This window comes from Cyprinus carpio, chromosome B5 (genome assembly GCF_018340385.1).
Source record: "Cyprinus carpio isolate SPL01 chromosome B5, ASM1834038v1, whole genome shotgun sequence".
NCBI lineage: Eukaryota > Metazoa > Chordata > Actinopteri > Cypriniformes > Cyprinidae > Cyprinus > Cyprinus carpio.
Window position 1 is genome coordinate 623,506 of NC_056601.1, and position 2,479 is coordinate 625,984.

General features: G+C 39.0%; 1 protein-coding gene across 2 annotated transcripts in view; it reads right to left on the reverse strand.

Moving 5' to 3' along the window:
* Positions 1 to 2,257, reverse strand: part of LOC109062699 (cell division cycle-associated protein 2-like) — a 15,107-nt gene extending 12,850 nt beyond the window's left edge. For both annotated transcript variants that reach the window (XM_042723515.1, XM_019079769.2), the window contains exons 1-3: positions 2,039 to 2,257; positions 1,596 to 1,787; positions 1 to 61 (exon numbers count right to left, since the gene is read on the reverse strand). The exon at positions 1 to 61 is cut by the window's left edge and continues 70 nt beyond it. In XM_042723515.1, coding sequence (XP_042579449.1) covers positions 1 to 61; positions 1,596 to 1,752 — 218 coding nt within the window. In that variant the 5' untranslated portion in view covers positions 1,753 to 1,787; positions 2,039 to 2,257. The remainder of the gene's footprint in view (positions 62 to 1,595; positions 1,788 to 2,038) is intronic.
* Between the last annotated feature and the right edge of the window lie 222 nt (positions 2,258 to 2,479).

Sequence of the window (2,479 nt, forward strand, 5' to 3'; positions counted from 1 at the left end):
GATCCCCGGACCCCGATCGTGGATCTCCTCCGGGCCTTCAGTTGAGCAACTCTGGATTTATCTGAGGAGGAAACCAGGTATTAAATAGGGCTGTGCAAAAAATCTAATGAGATTTTCATGCACATCTCATCAGTAAAGACGCTCCTGTGATTAGTAGTATATCTCCAGCACGTGCGTTCAGATCAGGGTTGCCAGGTTTTCACAACAAATCCTGCCCAGTTGCTTCTCAAAAATAGTCCAATCGCGTTTCTAGGAGGTTCCCCGATAAAAATTGCATCCCGGGGTTAAAATATACTTATTTTTTTTTTGGCAGGGTTGCCGCAGGCGATTCTTTATCAATTTTGTGAATTTCTCAATTTTTAGAAGCAATTGGGGAGGATTTGTTGTGAAAACATGGCAACCCTGATCTTAACGCACGTGCTGGAGATATACTACTAATCACAGGAGCGTCTTTACTGATGAGATGCGCATGAAAATCGTATTCGATTTTTTGCACAGCCCTAGTATTAAACAGATAAGAAATATGAAAATCGTGTCATTAATTACTCACCTTCATGTCGTTCCAAACCAGACCTCCGTTCATCTTCGGAACACAAAGTGAGATATTTTCGATGAACTCCGTGAGCTCTCTGACCCTTCATATTCACAGACAGCAAGGATACTACCACCATCACGGCTCAGAAACACAGCGAAGACATCGTTAAATCACTCCGTGTCACATCAGTGGTTCAACCGTAATTTCACGAAGCTACGAAGCTTCTCTTGCTTCGTTAACCTAGCTGTCTACGAAGGGTCAGAGAGCTCTCGGAGTTCGTCGAAAATATCTTAATGTGTGTTCCGAAGATGAACAAGGTTTTTTAACCCCTTAACTGTCACCGTCCCACCTGTGGGACGCTTGGCGCTCTTTTTTGTTGTTGTCCTTTTTCTCTATAAAATCTTTTAGTAATCATCATAAATTATATTTCATTTGAAAGCTTAGAAGCCCAAGATTCATCCTGTGAAAACCATTTTGAAATCGGACATTGCGTTACCATGGAAATGGTACTTTAAAATATTATGGCGGTCTCCTCCCCCTTAGTGGGCGGTGTCAAGTGTCATATTACAAAATGCATTACGGTCTTTTAGAATTAAAATTTTTTGTAATCTTGGCAAAAAACATATCATTGGAAAGGTCAGAGTCTCAGGATTCCATATTTGGTGGTTATTTTGAGTATTGAAGTAAAACTGACAGAGAAATCTAGGGAAAAATTCATTAAACAAAATTCCAAGGAGTTTTGATGGCTCCCAGTGGCTGTTTGTGGTATGACACCCTAACAGGAACCTCAATTTTTTTCATATCAACTTCAAATTTGGAACGTAACTTATTTAGACACAAGGCTTCAATTTTATACCAATTTTAGAGTAAAACCTGTTATGTAAAATATCCCTTTAAAAGTGCTGCTTCAGTTTGATTTCAAATCCATTAAATACAATAATAAATCACTTCAGAAAAAGTGAATAAAAATGTTCATTTTCACAGTCTAGGAACTCTAATAGCACCATTAATCAGTGATGCGTGAAGAAGAACGTTATTTAAACCGGTTTATTGTGTTAACCTTTAATCTTGGAGGACGGTAGGAAGCTGTTTGTTGATATGCCGAACTGTGAAGGAGTAAGTCTTGAGAAATCCACATCTCCAGCTTCACTGCTCTGTTGAGAGAGATACAGGGCTGCTAATGGTGCTCTGCTGTCCGTGGCTTCACTGACCTCCATCCTTGAGTCCAGAAACGTTATATAAGATATGATATCTGAGGAAATACACGGAGTGAAGACGAGAGAGCGTCATGCTAACAATCACAGTTACCTCACGAGCGTCAGTTAGCATCAAAACATCGGGCTAGCGATGTCTAACATCTACTTCAAGAAACATTAACACAGTTTAACACAGCAGTGTGACTGAAAACACAACTACGGCTTTGTTTGGATATCGAAAAGTTTCGTTAAATATGTAAAAACGAATACTGTTTGTGTTGTAGGTTGGTGAAGCGTTCAAACTCACCGCGCGTTAAAACGGCGCAAATATCCTTCCGCTCTAAAGGAAACCCAGGAGCAACTGGATTATGCTTGAAATAAACGACTTGTTTTTAAAGACTTTAATCTTTAAGACGGTATCTTACTGCATTTTAAATCTGTTTTTAAGTGTACTTTCATGACACGAGAACGCAGCACTAATTCTAACGCATCTAGACCCGTTCATATGAATCAGCCAATCGGGTTTAAGGAAATGCATCATGTGCTTCAAACGGCCAATCATATTCAGGCTCACCGAACGTGCCTGTTGCACTTTGAATCACGTTATAACGTGATTCAACGTAGGAGACGTTTTAAAACTTTTTTTTTATTAACAATTTCTAAATAAAATGTAAATGTGCGAGAGGTTATAGGCAGTGTGTAACTGTAATAACAAAATAAATAAATAAACCTGCACAATAAAATCTAG